The 23,343-nt window shown below is 37.2% G+C and overlaps 2 protein-coding genes across 2 annotated transcripts in view; one reads left to right on the top strand and one right to left on the bottom strand.

Annotated features, from left to right (window-relative positions):
- Window positions 1-660: 660 nt before the first annotated feature.
- Window positions 661-13,724, top strand: TRIM13 (tripartite motif containing 13). The gene is made up of 2 exons (XM_072403332.1): window positions 661-901; window positions 4,855-13,724. The coding sequence occupies exons 1-2, from the start codon at window positions 824-826 to the stop codon at window positions 6,082-6,084; spliced, it is 1,308 nt and encodes a 435-aa protein (XP_072259433.1). The 5' UTR covers window positions 661-823; the 3' UTR covers window positions 6,085-13,724.
- Window positions 13,725-20,035: 6,311 nt separating this feature from the next.
- Window positions 20,036-23,343, bottom strand: part of CDADC1 (cytidine and dCMP deaminase domain containing 1) — a gene marked incomplete at its 5' end in the record, with an annotated part of 8,204 nt that continues 4,896 nt past the window's right edge. Inside the window, 3 exon segments of the mRNA XM_072403320.1 lie at window positions 20,036-20,390; window positions 21,561-21,750; window positions 23,124-23,296. Coding sequence (XP_072259421.1) covers window positions 20,250-20,390; window positions 21,561-21,750; window positions 23,124-23,296 — 504 coding nt within the window.

The following is a 23,343-nucleotide window of genomic DNA, read 5'->3' as shown; positions in this document are numbered from 1 at the left end:
TGTAGTATTAAGTTTTATGAGGCAACCATTGCTGAGCCGCATGCTTCAGTAATGTTTCCACTATTACAACAGTCACCTCGCTTCGCAAATACCGATTCTCATCCCATTGTTTTATTTTATTTATGTCCCAGATGCTCTTTTAGATGAGTATGACCTTTGTATTTTCTTTAACTGTTATACTATATTTAATGTCATCAAATAGTTTGGCTTTGATAACTATCATTTCTTATTTGGTCTTAGATTGGAATTAAATAAACCCATAATAGGTGAGAAAAAGCAAACAAATATTTTGCATTTTACTTTAGTAATACCAAAGATTTGCAACTAATGATAATAGTAACAATAGTAATACTTCACTTAACCGTGAGCTGATCAATGAATCAGAGCCGCCACAGTTCTCGTCAGCACTATTAGGAAGATCATTATTTTACAAATGCATTTATCTTTTTTAAAAATGGTCCGCGGGATTTAAAATTATGAATTTAGTGGTCCATGAGGACCGAAAGTTTGGCGACTGATGTTCTATTGCTCATGCAGCCATGCTCTAATGCATTTCCATTGCAGCACTGGAGAGGAGACTACACATCCCATGATGCTGTGTACATGTGTGGGAGGATGTATGATGTCAGATCCCACTGAGTACCTTTCTGTCTAGTAAAGCATGAGTGGTGTGTGTGTTACAGCAGGCCAGGGCTGCCCGAGACATGATCTCCTGCATGCTGAAAGACAACATTTACCATTAATATTCAGCAACAAGACACATTTATCTCAGCAGTAAGGAGCTCTTTGTAGAAAGCCACAGAGGACACAACTTGCAAATTGCATGGTATGCAATGATAAAAAAACCTTTATATCAGGAAATACAGAAACCTTGATAGACCTCAGCTTCCCAATGACTGCGGTGAGTTTTATTTAAGAATATATTTTAATTTACACATGCAGATCAGCTTGATGAAAAATATAGAGCGCTTGAAACTGTCGTTGCAACATTGTATTCTACAAAGAAAGCCTCTAACATGTTGCATTTTGCTGTGATATAAATCTAAATATAAAATAATATTATTAAAATACAGGATTTATATAGCGATGACATATTATGCAGCGCTATATAAAGCTGCGTACACACTTGCAATTTTTGTCGTTGGAAAGGATCTTTCACGATCCTTTCCAACGACAAGGGACTGCACGATGCATGAACGGTGCTGTACATACAGCACCGTTCATGCTCTATGGAGAGGGGAGGGGGAGAGCGACGGAGCGGCACCCTGCTGCGCACTCTCCCCCTTCCCTTTCATTAGGATCGGTTGTCGTCCGTGGATCCGGCAGGACAGTCGTTCGGACGATGGACGACACCGACTGTACACACGGCAGATTTTCGCCCGATATTTGGCCGATGCCGATTATCGGGCGATAAAAATCTGCCGTGTGTACGTAGCTTAAATCAGCCTACAATAGAGATTAACAAGCTTGCTAAAGATCTATCAAATAGTCCATTTTAATATTTAGGAACTTTTTATTCAACGGAGGTAAAAATCTCAGCCTGTAGGTAATTGTAACAAATAGCTTTTTGCTGCAATTAAGCATTTGCATGTTTTTGTCCTTTGAGAGGGAACAGCCAGACATATTACTGCAGTGAAATGTTAAGCCCCATACAGACAACAGATAATTGTGGCTGGAAATTATCTTTTGTGATCATTTCCAGTGGCAGATGAATGAACGAGCACTATACACACAACACTGTTCTGTTTTATGGAGAGGATGAGCGAGTGGCACCCCGTTGTGTTCTCCTCCGTTGCAGTGAACATTAATTTCCGATCAGTCAATCATCAATCTGCTGGAATGGGAGATGAGCCCTAAAATTTGTTATGGGTGACAATCATCTGATGTAGCTTTACCCAGCCAAAGCTGATTTAAGTTTTTTGGAGAAGCAATATAATGGATGTATAAGTATTATATAGTAAAAGATGGATTCTAATGATACCTTTTTTGCTCTTTAAAACAGAAGTGTAAGAATACACAATAAGGTAGGTGATTATTGTAAAAAGGGACAGGCGATGTCCCTTCTGTAACAGCCTGATCACTCCGGGCATATGGCAGAATGCTGCGCTGCACTCGGCAATCCTGGCTTCCCCTGCATTTGTCGGGAATTAATGAATGAATAAAATTCTGTGCACCTGTGCAGGCGTTATATCATCCTGGCCCAGGCGATACAGGATGGCTAAAGATCCTCTATAAGAAGAGAAAAAAGAATATGCCAGTGTCCTGCAAGGGAATGGGGGCAGGTGTGTAACGCAGGTTTATGTGTGTACAATATATTCATGTCACCGGAGACTTCACTTTAGGGACACCAACATGTACTAAAGTGGCTCATGGTACGGCGGCATGATGGCTCAGAGTTCAGCGCTAGGTCCCAGGTTAGAATTTACACCAGGACACTATCTGCATGGAGTTTGCATGTTCTCCCTCCCGTTTGCATGGATCCCCCCCAGTTTTGTCCAACATTTGATAAACATGAGGTTAGGTTGATTGGCTTCCCCCAAAATTGACCTTAGACTGTGATAATGACATATGACTGTGGTAGGGACATTAGATTGTGAGCTCCTTTGAGGGACAGCAAGTGACATGACTATGGACTTTCTGAAGAGCTGATATTTAAATCCTAGTTAATATTAATAATAATAATAATAATAATAATAATGGTCTGGAGGTTTAAATGTGCACAGCAGCACGCATGATCACACTTTTTTCCTAGGCACACTTAGGAGTGCTTGAAAATTCACTTGTACAGCCAATTGCAGTGATCATTCAGTGAAACAAATAAAATATTGTCAATATTTCACCTATTATTATTATTATTATTATTATTATTAAACAGGATTTATATAGCGCCAACATATTACGCAGCGCTGTACATTAAATAGGGATAACCTATAACAGCTGTCAGGAGCTGCTGAAGTTAAAATGACCTTGCATGAAAAATAAATAACCAGCATTAGCAGGATTGTGAAGGAGAGGACTGGGTGCACAGCACTGTCAACAAACTATCTGCATGGTGTTGGTATGATATACCTGTTGTGTGGGTTTCTTCTAGGCATCCAAAAACCATGCAGTTAGGTTATTTTTCTTCCCCTAAAAATTAGCCTATGATCATGTTAATGACATGAAATACCAGGGACATTAGATTGTGAGCCCCTCTGAGGGATATTTAATGATGTGACTTTGTAAAGCGCTGCATAATATGTAGGTGCTATATAAATACTGTGTAATAATATTAATGTGTCCTGCCCCTGTACAAATGTAAGAGCTCATCCAGAGGTCTGTGCAGTCCACGACTTCTGCAGAGATGAAGCCAAGAGGTCATAGAGAATCCCAAATCCTGTATTTATGACTCATAGCTGGAAAAGTCAGCAATTATTGTCATTTCTTCCAAAAATGGTGGTAAATTGATCACACATGCCTGAAAAATTCACTTGCAGAATGTCAGATTAACTGCCTTATTATATTCCCCATAGATTTGCAAGAGTGTAAACATACACTATATGTAATATACAATGCTAGAGGTCTATTTATAAAGCAGTGAATCAGATATTCACAGAAACATTACTTCCAGGTCTATTTGTTTCAATGGCAGTAATTCAATGTTTCAGTAAATATCAGATTTCCTAAAAAATGGATCACTTAGAGCAGCGGTCGCCAAAATTTTAGTGGTCCGCACCTCTGGCCTGTGCACCCCAGAGCGGGGTCAGGAGAAGGGACTACACTTGGGGGGCGCACCGACCAGAGCTGCAGCCATGTCCCCCGTACTGAGCCAGTAAAATTTAGTGGTTCGTGGGCCTGAAAAGGTTGGGAACCACTGACTTCAGAGTGTTTACATTAAAAACAAATGTTCTTTAAATTTTTATTAAACTTATTACTTTAGAACATTATATTTAGGGAAACCCTAGCCTATGCATTTGTGTAAATATACAATATGTAAAAAGTTCCCTTCACCTGGCATAATAGCAAATTGTGCCCTGGCTATGAAGTAATGAAAGCCATTAAGGGATTAACAAGCAGCCATGTGTAAATAAAAACATGAAAAAGACAATAATCATATGATCACAGGCCCACAGTAATTCTAAAATGTTAACCTTTCAGTACAAATAGTGAATAATCACCTCTGCCTCAAGGAACAATAAATACAAATGTTTAGAATTTTACAGCTTTCCCAATTGAAAACTTGTAGCCAAAAAAATGTTGCTATATCACAGTATGTCTAAGGAAAGTATCTTTGTATAATAATAAAAAATCAGCAGAGTTTTAAAAAATAAAAAGTAAACATTTCTGACACATCAGTTCACCCCTGAAATAGAAATTCTCTGCTCTGCTGTTGCATACCTTGTCCCACATTGCCATCCCGAGTTTCCAGCAGCTGGTGGTCACTTTCAGAACAGAATAGGCCTGATTTAATAAAGCCCAAGACTGGAGCACATGGGCTATCATGGGAGAAAATGGGTGATCCAGCAAACCTGGAATGGATTTATTAAAAATAGTTTGATTTTGGGGAAGGTTTTTAATCCTGAACCAGATCCCTTTAAAGTTGGCTGTATGACCCATATTCTCCCATAGTTTATGAATAAATTACTTTAATAAATCGGACCCAATGCTTACTGATGACTCCCCATTCTGCATGAACATGACCTATAGGTTGCTTAGGGATTGTACTGAAGCCTCCTGGGATACGTGTTATGGATAACAGCAGGTGCTATGCAATCCTCATCTTTTTTTTTATTGCAAACAATATGTATATATGCAATTAAAGTTAGTGATTATGTTGTCTTGGAATTCTGTTTTTGACTTGTTTATTTTCTCTAGAATACAATGGACGTTCTGGAGGAAGAACTGAAGTGTCCCATCTGTCACTGTGTCTTTGAAGACCCTCGAGTTTTACCTTGCTCACATAACTTTTGTAAGAAATGCTTAGAAGGTGTCCTTGAAGGCAATTCTAGGCACATGCTATGGAGACCTTCTTCCTTTAAATGCCCTACATGCCGTAAAGAAATTTCCACTATGGGTGGCAACAGCCATCAGGTTAACTATGTACTAAAAGGAATTGTGGAGAAATATAACAAGATTAAAGCCACTCCAACAATGCCGCTATGTAAGGATCACAATGGACAACCTCTAAATATCTTCTGCTCTACAGACCTTAAGCTAATCTGTGGTTTCTGTGCTACCAGCGAAGAGCACAAAGAACATGTGTTCACCTCCTTTGATGATGCTTACAGTCAGGAAAAGCGTTCTTTGGAGACCCTGTGCCAAGGGATTGAAAAATGGCAAAATATGGACATCCAAGCCCACTTGGATAAATTGGAGGCCAGCAAGAGAGAAGCTCTTCAGTTGCTAACAAAGGATTCTGACAAGGTGAAGGGTTACTTTGAAAAGCTACAGCATGTTCTAGAGCAGAAGAAAAATGAAATCCTCTCAGATTTCGAAACTATGAAACTTGAAGTCATGCAAGCTTATGATCCAGAGATCAACAAGGTGAACACCATTATGAATGAGAAGAAAAAAGCTTGCGACATTGCTGAGGATTTTAAGAACATCACAGATCCATTTCTGTTTCTTCAGAAAATGGAAGAGTTTCGGGAAAAAGTTCATCGTATTAAAACTCCCTTGCCATCTGCGGCAGATATCGCTGCCATTTCTTGTATGAAAAACTTTGATACCAGCATGTGGGATAACATCAGACTGGTAGATGTTGATAAATTAGGTTTACCACAGAAGACACCAACCAAACCTAGAAGAGTTCATATAAAGTTCCCCTTCTCTGCTAGATCTGGAGTTCTAGCACTTCTAGTTTTGGTTTTGATGTTGGTGGCTCTTTACTCTGTTTTGTATATTGACTTAACCCAATACACTGATACTTACCTGCAACCTATCATTATCACGTTATCAGAAGCATCAATTCTCATTTCAGAGAAAGCTGTGATTTACTGGGAACTGATTATAGAACAGATGTATCGCCTTTGTGAAAACTTCCAAAAATATGCTGCAGGGTTACTGGAGGAAGTGTCACTTTTCATCTGTAAATATAGATTGTAACATTATTGCAGTTATTTAGGTAAATATCAGTGTTCAGGTGAGCCTACTCTTTACATTCTTCATTTTCCTGATAAGTAATGATAGGGTATGCATCATCTGTTTTTTAATCTGCAGTATGATTGATACCATATAGGTATCTGCCTACAACAGGAGGTACATGTACTGTATACATATTATCAACATCCCTCATTGGTTTAAATCAGCCTTTCTTAACCTTTATTGCATGGGGAACCCTTGAAATAACTTTCAGGTCTTAGGATACCCACAGCTCACAGTAAATTATTTAGTGGTCATTGGGTAGAATACCATCCCTACAGATAGCCAAACGATCACTGGTGTCACTTGAACTGATCTGAGAGGTACACTGGTCATTGTTCATGGAACCCATAGAAACCTCTGGAGGAACTCTGAGGATTCACAGAACCCTGGTGGAATTGCTCTGTCAGTAAGTAAGGCTATTTTTACCTTATGGCCACAGTTTTCAAATGTCTATAGATCATGTAAAGCTGAACACCAGGATAAGCAAATATTGTCCAATACAAGTAATAGGTGGGTTCTTACTGGAATTTTGCCATCTTTTCTGAATTTCTTCTGGATATATGCAGTAATTCAGTGTGAAATGTTTCCTCTGTGCAGACCAGGCACTGCTACTCTCTTGCCTTGTGCAGGATGGCCGGTCTTGTATCTGCCCACCTACTGTACTTTTCTACAGGCAAGCTGTAGATGTTGGGCTTATCGGGTACCTCTGAATAGTTCATTATGATAATAATGTCACCAATTCCATGTTCAAAGCATTTGTGCACCTAAAGTGGATTTATATAATATTCAGCTTCAAACCTGGTCAGAGATGCAATAGAACCTGAGTGCCAATGTCCTCTTCCTACCTTATTCCCCTGTTACTGTCTATGTCCTGCTAAGGGTAACCAACACTGAATTCCATTTTATGACAGAACTGTACATTTTACAAATGTATTTATACTGAAATGCTAATCTAATGAATGGAGCTGTTTTTATTGTAATCAGATAAGTGATATCTTTACCGTGCATCTGTTTTTCTCATTATCTTTAATTATCATTTGTTTTGTAATGGTATTTATAGCTCAGCTACCCACACTCACCTTTTCCTGTGTCACATTCATTTTTGCATGGGACTTTTCCCTTTTTTACATGGAGAAAGTGAAGAGCTAATGGTGGTGTACCTTCCCAAATTTTGGAGGAAGAAAGGGACTTTTAAGAATAATGTATGTAGGCATATGACACACTGCTGTCATGCCACTATGTAAAAAAATTAGCTTACAAAACATAATTGGGTGTTTTTATATATTTAATAGATTTCCAAAAGAACAAATTGAATATTCTAGAGGCTGCATGAACGGTTTGGTGCAAAAAAAAAAAAACAGTGTTTAATAGTTGAATAATACTTTTTCTTTTATAGAGGTGTATATATTTAGCCAAAATGAAGAGGAAAAGAGGTTCTAAAAGCGAGACAGTCCTTCCAAATCTGGGTATTGTCTAGCAGTGTAGGAAAGTAGACATGAGTGCTAGTCAGAAATATCTGTTGTCACAGTGATTTGCCTGTACTGAAAGGCATAACCAATGCTTCTACCCAGCTTGACTATGCATGACTTTGTGACTGGACTGCCAGTTGTAGTGAATGGTATCAAGCTGACCAGAAATAACTTCCTGAACTTGTCAGATTGCTTGATTGAGAATGACCTAATGCCTATGAGATGTCCTTGGATGGTCCTTGGTGAGCCTTCCTGGGGTAATACCCTTTCCAAATGCTAGGAATCCCTTATCTGGTCACTATCATATTTTCTTCTTCCAGTAAAAACACCCAGTCCTAGGGTGACAACACTCAATCCATGTACTATGGAGGAATAACATTGTTATCCAAGCCTGGCCACAGCCAATTTCAACTACATAACACCTCCCATCTTCTCATCTCCTTAATGGAAGCAGGAGTTCTTCATTAGTTGAGGCCAGCCATGTATAGCTGATAACACTGTTGGAGTTTTCAGTACAGAACAACTAATTAGGCGGTTGGATTTCTGGAATCAACAGGTATGTTATTTAGAACAGACCACATAAATACTGCCATAGTAATTAAATTGTCGTAATTGATCAGTGTAAGTATGTAGTAAGCTAAAATTTGGCACTTATTATCTGTACTACGTTATCTATTATTGCCACATACATGAATATTATAATAATATGATTGGATAAGGACAATAGAATGTAAGCTCCTTTGGAACAGATAATACTACAGTATATGTATGGTATTGGAGTGTAAGTAGCTGTCATACGGTCTAATGTACTACTTTGCTAAAGTAGCACAAGAGGCAGTACATGACCTGCATAGACTACAATTGTTGATGAAATAATCAATTTGCAATGTGAATTTTATTATACGTTTATTTAGAATCTGCATCCACAGGAATGATTCTGTTATGGTGAGCCCTATTTAGTACACTAACAGGAAAGTGTTTTAAATTTGGCATTTTGTTCCAGGCATTTTTTAGTTTTGGTGCTATAGTAGTTACATCCCCTGTGAGGTTTGTATACTTGTCAAAATTTCCTGGTTCCTGAGACAACAAAAAGTGAAAAAAGATCTAGACCTAGAGGAGAGAAGTTACTCCTTTAGGAAGGTGTATCTGCTACAGGTTTATCACAAGTCCAGGACAAAAGTAAGTTTTGAGATTCAACTGTAACAGGGACAGGAAGGGAAATCGTCTGGACAGGGAGACAGATGGCAAAACAAATTTTACTGTGGTATTATTCCTTCCCTATACTTTTTTTTTAATTATCAATTTCATAATGATCCTTTACCATGTATACCTTGACCCACTTGTTTTTACCTAACATACCAGTGGCATATGGCATTTAATATTATGACAATCTATAATTGACTCAGAGACATAATAAAAGTATATATGAAGCAAAATCCTGTTTTTGTTAGTTTTGTATAGAATAGGAAAGAGTTAGAACCACTGTCAGATTTTTCTTTTTTTGCCATCTCTGTCTCATAAAGAAAACATTTCCCTAACTGTCCTGTAGACTCAAATTATATCACTTCCCCAGTAGACAGTTGTCACTGGAACAGGTGTCCTCATGGGAAGATTTCCTCTATTCCATTTTGGTTTTGCCCTTACTTTTCTCCTCAAGGACATTTGTGATAAAGACAACTAAATAGTGTGAATTTCCTCAATGGGGACAAGGAAAGTGATAAAAACCTAAACAAATTCAGAAATTTAAAAGGCCAAGCAACTCCAGGTTTTCGGGTTCAATGTTGAAGATAATGGGCCTGATTTATTAAAGCGCCCTTAGGCTGGAGAGGATACACTTTCATCAGTGAAGCTTGGTGATCTAGCAAACCTGGAATGGATCTGCTCCAGAATTTAAAACATTTTGGAGCAAATAGCAAATGACTTTGACCAGCTATTCTAGCAAATAGCAAATGACTTTGACCACTGCTGAAAGTGTATTTTCCCCAGCCTTGGAAAGCTTTATTAAATCAGGCCCAATCAATCAATTCTTGGAGCTTACTGGCCTCGGTATGGTCAGGGAAACAAAACACTGAGATGTATTGTTGACCAATGAACTAGCAATCCATCTCCAAACATCTGACAGTGGATCTACCCTCACTACTTTAGTAGAACAGAAGTTCTGCTATCAGTTATACTTGTGGCTGCTTCCATGGTAGAACATGTTGTGACATGATCACAATTGTTATGTATATCACTCCCCCACATCGGCTAATCACCGCAGCATCACACCCTGAATCCATTAATTACATCCAAACTGAAAGCGCTGAATCACAAGCTTCCAGCTAGGGCTCTACCTAGGAATTAGCAATAGTATTTGTCTCTTGTCCCTATATGAATAATATTTCAAGTAGGAGTTGATGAACACTTATCAGTTTTTTTTCTTGCCTTGTCCTATTTGGAGATTTTTCTTCAACTTCTTTTCAGGAGACGTAACTGAGAATGAAAGTTTCTCCAAACCACGAGAACATTACCTAAATGAGTGTCTTTGTTGCTGGTTTCACTTAAAATTTTTTTATTTCCCATTACTTTATGTGTTAGAAACCATCGACAATAATCGGGGTGAATCTCCCAGGTTCAGATACTTCCTCACTAAATCTAAAACTAAATGTTTGGAGAAAGAATTTATGTGGCAAGAACAATTTTGTAAAATTGTTTGATCATTAATACTAGGTGCTAACGTGTGTGTGTGTGTGTATATATATATATATATATATATATATATATATATATATATATATATATATATATATATATATATATAAATATATATATATATAAATATCTATAGGTATAAGTCACTTTATCAGACCTTTACTGCACTAAGTTCTTCAAACTCTTTTACATTTTAATGAATCCTGAGGCTTTCCTAAACCTCCTTTACTTTGTCCTCAAAGCACGATTGTGGGAACGTGTATTTAACATAGGAAAGGTACAACAAATGCTCTTTAGGATCCTGAATTTATCCTCCCTAAGAAGTTATGTGCACTGACATTGTAAAACTTCAATGTGCAGTATTATTGTTGTAGTGATGCCTATTTATTGCAAAATCTCCTCTTTAAGTTAATTATCGTTTATCTTCAAAAGTTTGCTTTGAAAACCATTTACATTGTTGTTCATTGGCTTTTACAGTTATTATATGTTGTCATTTACAGTAAATGTTGTCACTCCTGCTTCTGTTTACCTTTTGTCTTTAAACCGGTTCTAAATCAGATAATACTAACAAGAATGGAGAATACAGAGATGGTAACACTCCATCAGCAAAGACATGCCCCCATGAGAAGAACAATTATCTGTCCCTGCTTGCTGGATCAGAACAGGACAATGTAGGGTAACACCTGGAGATTCCCAGAAAATATACCTCTAATTAATTATAGGTGACCTGCTGAATACTCACTATAAATGCAGTCATAATAGTAGGACAGTAGTTCAGCTGTCACAATATGAAAGTATGACTTAGAAAGTCCCATGATCATACCAGTGTAAGGGAAGAACTTTTCCAGTTCCCCAAAATTACCACATTCTTCTTATATTCCTAGTGCATTACAAAGATTTAAATAGAAGAACCTTCATGGTTGGCTGTGCAATTGGAACAAGGGACTAATCTTTGAAAAATTCTGCCCCTGTGCATAACCACATCTATTGTATGTATGTAATTTATAAATACATCTCACTCCTTTCTTTGTCTCAGTTCTCAAATTTATAGTTTCAGTTTGAAGTATGCTTAGAAGGGGGGTATAGTGTTTCCAAAGCACTGTTTTGACTAGAATGTAAGAAATGCACTTCATCTAATATCTTTGTTAATGTGTTTTTTTTAAACTTGTTCTTGTGTATGATCTGTAATTATACTGTATATGTACATGGAAGAAAGTATATTCGCTTATGATAAACTAAGTGTTCTATTTATAAAGATATGAATCTGACCAAACATTCTCCAGCAGAGGATCTTCTAGGTCCATGTGTTTTTAATAGCAGTGATCACTTGGTAGTCAATGACAGATTTACTGCTTTATAAATGGACCCCTTAAGCTGTGTGCTGATGACAAATATACTGTATGTTGCATGAAAAGATCAGTGCTGTTTAGTTCTTTGGAGAAGGGAGAGGGGAGGATGAGTGGGAGGCTGCATTCTCCTTCATAGGTAATAAAAATGGCGATATCATCCACACAGGGAATGCATTGATATCATACCTTAACACACTCAATCGCAAGAAACTACCCACACACCAATAATCTTGGTGTTCCATGAAACATTTCTTTGTTCCAGAATACATGCATATGGAAGCCTTGCCTGGGATGTAATTGAAGAGACAATTGGGTTCCTTCTAATTAAAAACACATTAAAGCAAGCAGGTCTTAGGCTACAAACACACGTGCAATATTTGTCATTGGAAAGGGTCTTTCATGACCCTTTCCAACGACAAATGACTTCACGATGCATGAACGAGTGCTGTACATACAGTGCCATTCTGCTCTATGGCAAGGGGAGAATGACGAAGCGGAACCCCGCTATGCTCTCTCCCCCTTTACATCCATTACGATCGTTCGTGGATCCGCCAGGACTGTCGTTTGGATGACGAGCGCTGTACACACGCCAGATTCTCGTGCGATATCAGCCCTGAGCCGATTGTCCGATGAGAACCATCTGACGTGTATACTTAGCCTTAGACTGGGCTTCTATGTGCCAGTTTTCCATGCATAGATAAGGAGCATGGACAAGTTCCAGTGAATGTCCAAGCATAACTATATCAGCTTGGAATCCGCAACCTTTTATTCTATTTATCCTAATTGTTAGGAGAAAGGCATTGTGCAGCGACACAGAGATCTCCCTCTAGTTGGCAAAACATGACAATAGCATCATAATATATTCTAAGGTAAGCACTACACTATCAATAAAAAATATGTTCCCATTGAAAATACCCTAAACTTCCCCCTTAATAAAAAAAAGTCTACCTCATTCTATTAAACGGTTTACCAGCCAGTCAAAGGTTGTTGGGGGATATATTGGGGACCAAGGATTTTGAATCCGGGAATATGACTTTTAGGTATAGTCCAATACAATTGTAATTTTAAAGTCCACCTGCATCCAAAACCTCTCTTTGTATAGAACAAGGAGGAGTTAGGAACTCTGTTTACATCAAGGAGGAAATTTCCTTACTTTCAGTTCTAATAGCTGCATGAAAGGTTCTAATAGCTGCATGAAACAATAAATGTCACCAGCCAAGACAAAGACTACAAATTAAAGGTTTACTGCATAAAAAATTAGTTCTACTAATATTTGTGTCCAATTTCACTCTATCCAAAATACAAATAAAAATGTTTTGCAGAAGCTTGAGACATTGAAACTGTGTACATTAAAATGTTTTTGATGTAAAGGAGAATAAGCTTTACTTGATGTGAAATATTTTTACATGTAAAACATAATTCTGACTACTGTAATATATTTATATTGCATGTCATTGACAAAACTAGACCTGATCATCTATAGGGATATGTTCAGACTGGTGGTGAGGTTGCAGTTCGGGTACCACTTCCATACATTACTGAAACATGCCCTCGAGTGGGATACTGTCTCCCCGCAGCGGTTTAGTACTTCTGTTTGCCACCCTATACAAAATGTTCAAATGCTGGTGGTTCTTTGGGAACAAGCACAATTGTCAGGCAAGGTGCTAGTTGCATGGGAGCCTCTATTCTCACCTTACGTCTAAGCCTTAATATTGGTTTCTGCACTTAAGTATTACAATTATTTTATAATGCTCTTGGAGACACCAGCCACGGATAATACCATTTTTGGTCTGTATTTTGTAAAACAACCACAATATACTGTAAAGATTTTCAATGACTACTGTAGAGCACATCCTATTGTTCAGTGACTTTTGTAGGCTACATCCTACTTTTACAAGTAAATATTCTGCTAATATTATTGTCTGTCTGTTTTTAATATAATGAAATGGTAATTTAACGTTCATATAACTATATTGTGGAAAGTATAATAATGGTAATTTAAATGTCAACCTCTAATTATGAATTAAATGTAATCTGTCGGTGTGACTTTTCATTATGTTTTTGCCTAACCCAAAATACAGGCTACACCTTTTGTATGTGTACGCATTGATTTAATTTCTAAGCTGTGTTGGGAAAGACCCAAACATGTTCTGAACCTGTCAAATGATCACTGTTTTTACACTTACAGTGTTCAGACGTCACTATGTTGTGTATATCTGAGTTGTGTTTTTTTGGTAACACAAGGCCATCTTGTATCACATATTCAGCTGCTTGTTAATACAAATAATAAATCAGCCAATCAATCACATTGCAGCAACTCAATGCATTTGGGCATGTACACATTGTTAGGATGACCTGCTGAAGTTCAAACTGAGCATCAGAATGGGGATGGAAGTGATTTTTAATGTGGCACGGTTGTTGGATCCAGGCAGACTGGTTTGAGTACTTCAGACCTGCTGATCTGCTGAGATTTTTATACAATCATCTCTAGGATTTACAGAGAATGATCCAAAACGTAAAAATATCAATTGAGCAGTAGTTCTTTGGGTAAAAATGCTTTGTTAATACCAGAAGTCAGAGGAGAATAGCCAGACTGGTTCAGGCTAAAAGACAACAGTAACTTGAATACCATTCATTACAGGTTTTTTTCCATTGGAAGAATGCCATGAAGGCAGAGACCTAAATAATGTGCTGATAACATCTTGGTGCCAGATATAACAAAGTACCTCCTCCTCCTCCTCCTTAGGAATCCATGTCTTGAGAGCCGTTTTGATTAATAGGTGTGTAACCTAATTCCATAAACATTCTCCTCTCATATATTACTGCCAAGTAAAGTAATAATGCCAAGTGTTGGTTTCTCTAGTCAAAAAATAAAAAATATTAATGGAAGTAAGTTACAAATGATTCATTCATTTAAATCAGCCATGGTAATCCAAGCTTTCATGGAACCCAAGCATTTCCTAGGGTGTTGCTAGGGGTTCCCCGATCTATGGCCGACTGAGCTCCATCTAATGATGACTGCATACTGCAAATCCAATGCCACTTGGTACAGCTTGTGGCATGACACCTTTTTAGCTGTCTATAGGGATGGTATTCTGACCACCATAGGGGAGAATTAATCTATTCCCTGAATAAAAACTGAAAAGGGATCCCCCAAAACATTAAAAATATCTCAAGTGTTCCTCTAGATTGAAGTTGATAAAGGTTTAGAAAAGCAGCTTTATGAACATATGAACATACTGGTATCTTTTATATCCAACAGGTACTTTACTTCTGGTCCAGCTTTTAATCTGGCTTTTAAATTCTTTAAACATGCATTAGTCTCGGTATAGCTGGAAAATATTGTATTTTTGGCTTTCTTTCCATTCCCATTGCCCATTCTGATATTAACTGAAAGATCACTTAGCACAGCAGCATCATACAGAACTGATTGAAAGTTTGGACTACAATTGCTGACAATTTCCAAAAATGCTAATTGCGCAAGTGACGGCTTTGTATTCCTCCTAAAACAAAGTTCCTTTACACAGTGCAGATTAATCCTACAATATATTTTCCTCCACACTTGCGTTGTGAAATGTTGCTCTTAGCCTATTGACTATATTGTCTAGCTGTCACTTCCAAAATAAAATAAATAACAAGCACTGGGTTTAACCTGTAGGCACTGCCCCAACACATACAAATGCCAGGTTCTTCCAGGTATGACGGTAGCATGGGATCACTTCCCAATAGCCACTGATGGGCATAACCACATAGTCACATGCCAAAAGGAAAATCTCTGTGCTACCTCATTATACACCATACCACACTGGGACTTTTGGTACATGTTGCTAAAAAACAAAGAGCACCAGGAGAGTCTGAGTGGCTTGGGGGTCCCTATACCTGAATCAGCGTGGTGACAGTATCTCTTTCACAATTGTGTAGATTTTTGTATACATTCAGAAGAAAAAAAAAAAGACAACTTTTTATAAAATTACTCTTTTTTATTATTTTTAGACTGACAGAAAAATCAGTAAGAAAAACAAACCACTTTTTTTAACATAACTGAATGGTGTTCTAGTATTCTTGATCCCCAGGAAGCTAATCACAAAGAATGCATATAAAAACTTAACAAAACCTAAGGTCAAAAAGTAAGTGATTTTTCAAAGTTTGAAGGAACAAAGAAATGTAAATTTATATTTACATTAACCAATATTTAAAATTTTTAAAAAAATCTTGCTTATTAAAATAAATATAAGGTTTTACCGAAACGAAAGACTTAAAAGGTTTGACCTGATTAGGAAAGGTTGTAAGGGGAAAAAAGAAAAACAAACTTCTGTGAGAGAAAAAAGTTCATTAAAGTGTATTTCAAGGTTCTACCGACCCTAAATTTTAAGGCAAAGTGGTTCCGCATTGGTCAAAGCCCTTGCAATTTTAGGTCAGGAATTTTAGGAATAAGAACCTGGCCTTGAATAAGCCACGTAAATAAAATTTTTTTGGAACCTTTTTTCCCCACCGGTTTTAAAATGTAAGTAATGACACAAGTCTTAGTGTATTTCAAAAGATGAATGCAGTTATACTGGCCATAAGTAGGTCTATCTACCTCCATTGAAATGTTCATGATGAGAACTAGGCGATCCACCAAACTACAGCTTACCACGGACACAATCTGACTCCAAAATTTTCTTTAATAAAAAAAAGTGATACAGTGCAAGTGTCTGACTGGGTACAAATGAAAGGGATAGTTTACATTTGCCCTCATTTTATATAGTTTAGCCATGGTTAGCTTTGTCAAGATTTCAGGATGCAGTATTTAATTCGGATGCCATTACCATCCCCACTGACACACACAAAATCCATGCACACTCACAAAATGACTACGATATCTTGCAGTCATAGTTTTCTACCTTACAGCATGCTCTTAACAAGTACTCGAAATGAAAAGATGACACGCATCGAATGTTGGATTCTAAATACAGAAGCGAGTTAGGATTTGCAAGCAAGCCCCAGGTTTGTCAAGAAGAAGGGAAATAGAAGAAATGACATGCAGAGCAGATTATTTATAGTTCCCTATGCTGTCTACGGAAATAAAAGGATATTGGCCTCATCCTACCATTGTAGTGTTGACCTCATGTTCATCAGCACTTGCCAACAGGTCTCTGGAGAACAGGTTACTGGACAGATTAGAAAGCCCTACCCAACCTAAAGGGTCTTTGTTTTAGGAAGGGATATAGTTCTCTGTGACTTTTTCTGCAGAGACATTCGAAAACCTTACACAAAAAGTTTATGCTTTGTAGTAATTCTGCTAAATGACTTCTCAGTTGACCCTGGAACCATAATGTCAACCAACCAAACAGCAGAGTACCTTTACAGAAAAAAACAGCAAAAGTAGTTTTAAGGTGAACCATGGCACCGCCTCCTAAGCCAATTTCTTCTCATTCACAGTAGGAAAAGTTCTTCTGTTCACTGTGGATCGGTGTTTGATACTGAAATTAGAAGTCCAAGTCTCAGGTGCTCAAAGTATTGGAACAGCAAATATATCGGTCCCAATTTAACACATATTAGAGCCAAGTACAAAGAACACTTTATTCATCTGCCCTAACAACTCCTCAAGGTAAAATACAAAAGAACTATATCTATATATTACACATGACAAAAATTTGATAACATAATCCTGGGTAAATTCCCTTATGCATCCTTCCTATGTAAAGCTATGTACACACGTCAGATGATTCTCGTCTGATAATTGCCTCAGTGCCGATACCGGACGAGAATCTGGCGTGCGTACAGTGCTCTCAATCTGTCATTTGTCCTGGCAGATCCATTGACGACCAACGATCGTAATGAAAGTGAAGTGCTCATATTCCCAATTGCAGCAAACCAGAGACAACAGGAATATGAGGAGGTAGACTAGAAATTCTGTCTTGTACTGGTCAAAAAAATGACAAGTACAAGATAGAATCTGATTGGCTTCTATGTGTAACTGGATTTAAAATACGAGTTTGTCTTTGAATAATGCACTTTTTACAGGTAATGGACCGATTTGTATATTCATACATACAAATACATGAACTTACATGAAATGTTTTAAAATTAAATGAATCATCCCAGCTATTCCGTCACTGCTTGGTAAAACATGTCTTTACCAAAAGGCCATCTACATTCAGTTCACAAGTACCTATAACTCACCATCACTGCACGCCATCATATAATGAATCTTAGCAGGGTCTGTTACTAGCACTAGTCCTGTAACAAATTTAGACAATAAAAAAAAAAACAAAAAACACAATGCTACAGAAATGCAGATTAACCGCCATGCGTAGTTTGAAATATCCAGCATAATTCTAGCCAAAAATGTTTACTGTGTGTTAGTGTGTGTGCACGGAATTAGAAATGTGGTCACACATCTCTCCCTGCTACACTGCTAAGAGAACAGAGATGCCACAATTGTCTGCTATACCTTCATGCACCTTTCAGTTCAGTGGACTTTAAAAGTGCATTTTCCCAGTGTTGGGGCTCCTCACTTCTCCCCTAATTGTGTAATCCCTCCCCTGCAGATCCTAGGACCTAAAAACATGGCATAGTGTTAATATACAGTCAGACTTTGTTTTAGGTTTGACCTCTTAGATTAACAAAATGTGCTAAACACAGTGAAGTGCAATTTGATTGGATAGAAGATGAATGGTTTGTTTAGGAAGGTCCCAATATTGTTGTGTTCACATATAGTTCATCTGACAAACAAATAAGTAAGTAAAGCAAACCGAAGAGGTAAGCTCGTGGTGGTAATGACTTGGACCCACACTTGGACTGTGCAGCGGAATGAAGGAAGATCACACAGGTTTTCAGACAATTACACTGATCATTTAAAGTCCAAAAGTGTAATTTTATATTTGCTGGATTTGTCCTGCAAATCATTTTTTTTTAATAACTGAAATGATACATCTTTATAACATTTACTATGATCACATCATTGCATCATGATGTCTGCCAGCCTTACCAGCTATTTTTTTAATAAAATAATGTATTAGCATACCTCTGTAATTTTTACACAGGATTTATGTTTGATTAAAAATGGGACACTATAATCCCCTGGATAATAAAAGCATGCCCACATAATATTGTATTTTATCACCTAATTAAAAAAAGGAACAACTGGAAACAGCTACATATTTTTTGTGTAAAACAGCAAATCTCTTTGTTGTGTTATTTATTAAGAGCTCAGCATCTTCTAAATATAATAGAGTAGCAATTGTGACCACTATGTGAAGTGCATGTACCTACTGCAGTACTACATTCAACCAGTAGGTAAGGCCACAGGTGTACTCTAAATTTCCATTTTATATTCCTAAGAAAACCCAGCAGCTTAAAGTGACATGAAGTCCACATATATGTAACTGGATAATGTTATAAATCCTATTATAATGTTATAAATCCTAAGATTTTAAAATAAAAGTTACTAAAAAAAACTTAGGACACCATGCACTTTTTTTGCCTTTGTCTATATATTTAAATCTGCTTGTCTATATCGGTATTCTCTTATGCCTGTTATTGTATTATTGTATGATCACATCTTCAGTGTGATGTCCCTATTTTTAGGTAATATGGGCCTTCAAAGTATTTAATAATTAAATAAGGCTTAACAAGGTCATAACACTTTTCCTGCACTTCACTGCAGTTGGCCTTACAATGTAAACCTCAACAGACGTGCATATCTATACAGGATTAGGTAGACCAATAAAATGACATTCAAAGAAGCATTCAAACAAGAACTTATCTAGAATGTCAGCTCTTGTGAAAAAGGTTTTCTAATATATCATTTTATCACTGCAAAATTTTTTACTCTCTGATTAAAAGTGCTACAGAAAATAGTTATATAGAGTTCCAGTTAGGGACCAACCCCACCCAAAACTATTTCAGTTTTGCATGAAGGCTGTACACACTAACATCATATGAAGCATCTTGTATTTTTTAGGCAATGCAGTGGTGAGATTCTTCCCAAACCATGAGATCATCACAACCATTACAAAGCTAACTCATGGGGCCTGATTTATTAAAGCTCTTCATGGCTGGAGAAGACACAATTTCATCACTGAAGCTGGGTTATCCAGCAGACCTGGTATGGATCCTGTCCTGGATTAAAAACATTTGCTAACAAATACTAAATTACTTTTAAGGATTTCATTCCAGGTTTGCGGATAACCCAGCTTCACTGTGGAAAATGTATCCTTTCCAGCCATGGAGCACTTAAATAAATCAGGGTCATGGTGTCACACTAACTTGATGAATTTGTTGCTGAATATTTGGGGATTGTAGTCGTAAGGCAGCAACACCTTTTTATAACCTTGTCAAAAGAGGGCAGAGACACAAACTACTGTGGGAAAATCTCACAACCAAAGGTTTTCCCAAAACCAATTATAATATTAAAACCCTCACTGTGAGTAAATAACAAACAAAGCAAAAAAAAAAAAAACTATATGGAGCCTAGACATTCATCAACTTCTGGAGCAAGCTGTGCTTTTAAATGCAAAAAGAAACAACTGCAAGGTTTGTCTTGGTCATAAAAAAGTTACAAGAGTTTGCAGAGGAGTCTTAGCTGTGATTAGCAAAAGATTTCTTCCGCAAGTAATGCAAACCTCCCCCTTCAAGCCTCTGTTGTATGTCGGATGTCCCTAACCTGGGGACTACCTCTATGGGGTTGTGAAGCATCATGTACAGAATACTTACTCTCCACAGTGTTGGAATCCGATGAATTATCAGAACAATTGTGTGGATTTTTCTGCCACTGTTGAATAATAAAAAAAAAAAGTTTAAGATATCAAAGATTTTAGAGACACTGCTACTTTGTTCATTCAGGTCAGAGACAGTGTCTGTGTAAGGTCACCCGCCCTGTTCCATTTATACCCCTCCAGTAATCCCCAGCTGCTCCTTCCTCCATCTCTGTCAGCAAAATACATGGTGTTTCTGAGTAGCGCTGGTGGGAATCTGACCATTAAGCTCAGGCTTTATGGTCCATTGCTAGATCCAAGCATCAGATAATGAAAGGGGTGAGGTTACTACTCTACTACGCTAGCCTTCTGGTACAGGCTGACATTAAACAATTGCAAAGGAGAAAGGAGCAGCATGGGATCGATAGACAGGTGAGTATTAGTAGGTTGGAGGGCATCTTGCACTGGTAAACATATGCAGCACTAAATGGGTAACCGTGGCTTTTAAAAATACTAATATCCACTGGTATTTATTGAATTTATTTTTTTCAGTTATTGGCCACAAAAAAAATGCAGTTTAGCCATTGTGACCTCATTCTGACTTTCCTAATTTCAATGGCTGTGGCATATCAATGAACCAAACAATAGTAAAGACAGCAACAGCAAGGCATCCAGTGTTTTCAAAAGTAGGTCCATTATAGCAGCCTCTTAGTACAAATCCCCTTTAGGGGCAACAGAAAAATGAGACTATACATTAGACTTATCAGACATTGTCCTGTTTTTTTTTCCACATATTTTGCCCTATTACAAAACTGTAGATCCTTACCTTGCTTATATTTGTTTAATTAGCATAAACATATATTGGGTAGAGTTCTAAAATGAACAATGACTGAAAATTTTTAAACTGGTATATATAATATGTAATCTGTTTTATTTTTTAAGCACAGTTGTTCACTTTGTATAATTTAGCGACACAATCAAGTGGGAAATTTATTTTTTCAGCTATAGAACAAAAATCACCTTGAATTGATTCCATGGACACTAGTTTCCTAAAAGGCCTTCGGTGTGTAGATGCAGAGTAATACAATGATTTTATAAATAATAAAAGAACTGCATTGGGTAAATGCATGGAGCATATAAAATATTACAGAATATGAAAATTGTGCTGTAATTTTATCAATTTTTTTAATCAATTTTTGCTGCCCTTGATCTGCTGAAGTGACATATTTACTTTCTTCAACACTTACTACATATTTACTGACTCCCTTGAGTTCTGCAAACTTCATGTATGAAATGTCAGCCTTCTTTTTTCCAATATCCACATCTCCAGCATAGATCTGCTTGATACCAGAGCCTTTAATCAGTGGAACACATTCATCACAGGGACATTTCGTCACGAAGATCATGCTGTTTTCATCTGGTTTAATCTCATGGTATCTGCAAAGAGTATGGGAAAATTTCAAGTGACACTGAAAAAGCAGAAGTAACAGGAGATGCTAAATACAAAACATGATGTGATGAGCAACGTGTAAATCTTTAACCTTTACAAACAGTAAGCCACATTTCTCTTTCTCTTAACATTTTATTCTTCTGAATCTACCCTTAGCGTTTCTGTGCTTGGTGATAGCTTTTTTCAATATTGGCTATGTGGCTCTCTTCCTATGATAATGATTTAGATAGTTCTAGAGGCCACCTATAATATTCTTAACTTTGATTTGTATTAAAAGCTTGTGGGCAACTGACCAACTATAAGAGACAAACATATGAGGACATCCCACTAAAATTCAGAGTTCAATTGTGTGCAGAGAATAAAAAGACACTAAATAAAAAAAGTGATGAATTTTAACCTTGTGGAAACAATTTATAGAAGACATTTTTCTATTCCACCATGACTGTTCTCCTGTGCACAAAGCCAGCTCTATAAATATATGGTTTGAGGGGATTGGTTCTTTGGTGTGGATGACCTTGAGAGAACTGAACAAAGCCCGAACTGCAGACCTACTGAACACCGTTGGGATAACACCGATTACAAACCATGTCTTCTCAAGTAAAATCAGTCCCTGACTTTATAAATGCTGTTTGAGCACACAGTTCTAGATACACTCCAACATCTTTTGGAAAGCATTTCTAGAAAAGTAGAGACCATCATAGAACCAGGTGCATGGTTTTAAAAAAGGTGTCTAGCAAAGTCACAGGTGTATGATGGTCAAGTGTCTAGAAAAATGGAAATACTTATTGCCCCCTTTTATAAAAATCCTTCAATTGTTTTTTCACCAATACGAAATGAAATTAATGGAAATACATTTGCATTGTCAGGGGTTTTGTGAGTTGCTTAGATACCCACTCCATACAGGGAAAGTTTTAGGCTTTTGTAATTGTGTATATATATTTAAATTACCATCTTCCATCTGTTTTGTAAAATGTCATAATAATCAGAACCAGGAACCTTTTTTGGTGGAGATCAAATTTCTTTAAGTGGGGTCAAATGGTTCAGTTAGGTTAACATAAGACAAACACAAAAAAATAAAATGAACACAGAAATGTTAGGTACAAAGAGCTGGTCTAAACTGTTTAAAATAGTTTCAGCACACCTTTCCTTTTAGGAGCTACATGCAGCATCCAGGGATGTCATAGATGAACTCCAACTACTTGTCACTGCTTTTGCAAGAGTTTTTATTAAACCAGCTGCAACTAAAAAAAACAAAAAATACACATAGCTTTGTGGCCACTTGCCACTGTTATGCAGCACCTTTTTACTCTCACTTCTTACTAGTCTGAACATGCGCTTACCTTTATCCAGGACATCTTACCTGAATGTTATGGCATTCTGCTCTGCATGTATGATATAACGGAACTTCCTAATTTCTCTGTCTTTCTGCTTGTCATCCATGTGAGGAAAATCAGCATATTCTGAGCCAACTGGGAAAGCATTATATCCGCAACCCAGAAAATACATGGGCCATGTACCGTCACAGTCTGAGTCCTGGAAACAGGAAAATCACACAAGTCACATGTTGTATAGGTGAACAA

The sequence above is a fragment of the Pyxicephalus adspersus genome, chromosome 1 (genome assembly GCF_032062135.1).
Source record: "Pyxicephalus adspersus chromosome 1, UCB_Pads_2.0, whole genome shotgun sequence".
NCBI lineage: Eukaryota > Metazoa > Chordata > Amphibia > Anura > Pyxicephalidae > Pyxicephalus > Pyxicephalus adspersus.
The sequence above is the reverse complement of the archived record's forward strand: the minus strand, read 5'-3'. Positions and strand labels throughout refer to the sequence as shown.

What these genes read in the sequence shown, in the direction of transcription:
- TRIM13 (XM_072403332.1), top strand. Translation starts at nt 824, where the DNA reads ATGGTATGCAATGATAAAAAAACCTTTATATCAGGAAATACAGAAACC. An exon ending in TCAGCTTCCCAATGACTGCG is followed by an intron (nt 902 to 4,854) that starts GTGAGTTTTATT and finishes TATTTTCTCTAG; the next exon opens with AATACAATGGACGTTCTGGA.